Source organism: Octopus bimaculoides, chromosome 2, assembly GCF_001194135.2.
Source record: "Octopus bimaculoides isolate UCB-OBI-ISO-001 chromosome 2, ASM119413v2, whole genome shotgun sequence".
NCBI classification, from domain to species: Eukaryota; Metazoa; Mollusca; class Cephalopoda; order Octopoda; family Octopodidae; genus Octopus; species Octopus bimaculoides.
In genome coordinates, this window is record NC_068982.1 from 26,958,504 (window position 1) to 26,960,230 (window position 1,727).

General features: G+C 33.7%; 1 protein-coding gene across 1 annotated transcript in view; it reads left to right on the top strand.

Annotated features, from left to right (window-relative positions):
• The window catches only part of LOC106868800 (equilibrative nucleoside transporter 1), a 22,395-nt gene that overhangs the window by 14,393 nt on the left and 6,275 nt on the right, over positions 1-1,727 (top strand). The window contains exon 3 of the mRNA XM_014914222.2: positions 71-270. Within this exon, the coding sequence (XP_014769708.1) occupies positions 71-270 (200 nt within the window). The remainder of the gene's footprint in view (positions 1-70; positions 271-1,727) is intronic.

A 1,727-nucleotide genomic window follows, 5' to 3' on the forward strand; every position in this document is an offset into this window, starting at 1 on the left:
ATATATATTCATATTTATATTTATTATATTTATATTTATGATATATATTTACGTCTTTTTTTCTTTATAGCCTACAGTGAAGTATATTTGGTTAATAGCAATTATCAGAGGCCTGATCTGTTTTCCATTCTTCATGTTTTGCAACTATTTACCAGAACAGCGGACATTTCCTGTGTACTTCTCAAATGATTATGTGTATATTATTGGCATTGTATTACTTGCCTCAACCAATGCTCACTTTACGACGCTAGCTTTCCAATATGGGCCAACGTAAGTATATTTTATGGTCTTTACTTTCTTCCATGTTCTTTTCCCATTTAATAATTACTAATAGTTAAGGTCCTTATTTTATAGCCATGACTGTGCGCTGTCGTTGAGCCTTATCTAACTAAAGTATATGATGTCTCTTCGATTTGACTATTGCTAAGGAAGAAATAGATATCTGTCGGGAGATATACTGTAGGAGTATTGTATGAGGAAAACAAAATATTTTGAACGATTAAGCGACGTTAGTAAGGGGATTTCATCTCATGCATCCGTGTCTGTTTTGAAAAGATGCTATTTCAAATGAGAAAGAGGAACAGTTACCGTTTGCTTAAAACTACACATAAATTCGTGTATGTCCAACTTCTAATCAGTTATTAAGTATAGTTTGTTCTCTTTTGAATAGATCACACATTGTATAACCAAGATCAGAAAAAAATTGGGGATCCGGTTGTAGCAATTTTTTTTTATTATTACGTCATAAATTAAGGAGGCAAGCACACTGCACAAAATGTTACGCGGGTTCAATTTCCGCCGAGATTGACTTTGCCAATCAGACCTTCGGGGTCAATAAAGCAACTACCAGTTGAGTACGAGGGTCGAAGTAATCGATTAACCCCGCCCCAAACATTCGGATATGTGCCTATAGTAGAGAGAATTATTACGTCATGAATTGCATAATTTTGCACATTTTTACTCACGTATACTAGTATTCCATGTGGAAATTCTTACAAAGATGGTCGATCAGTTCAAAGTTGGATCTGTCTACGAATGTTGATAACTAACACTGGATTACATTTTTGTTTTCTTCTGATGCTCCGAAGTAAGGGTGATTAAGCAAGTGTCTTTGTAACGATTATCGTACAATATTCTTGTTTACATACACTAGTGAAACACGTGTAAAGATTATGCAAACTATGACATAATAATAAAAAGCTTTGTTGCAACCAAAGTTTTACTTTCATTCTGATTTTGGATATACATATGTGTATATGCAAATACATATATGTGTATATGCATATACATATGTATATGTGTATCAAGAACATATATAAAAATAATTCTTTTGACGTGAGGGAATTATTGGATCTTGAAGAAGAAAACTTACATATATTAGTGTGTAAATACTGGATTTAAAAAAAAAACCTTTCGATAGAAAAAGTCTCAGGCTGTCGATAGAATTCGAAATAACATCTTTTTTAAACATACCAGGCGTTCTACCATTGAACCAGAGCAAGCTCGAATTTCTCTGTCCATTTGAAAAACTTCATTCTGAACACTGAGAATTGTACGTTGCTGACATCACAAGAATTTTGGAAATTTCCACAGCACATGGAATAATTCTTTTTTAGAACGTTAGATCTTGAAGCAGATAAGTTATAAATAATAGCGCACGCGTATGTATATGCACACACACACACACACACACACACACACACACACACACACACACACACACACAC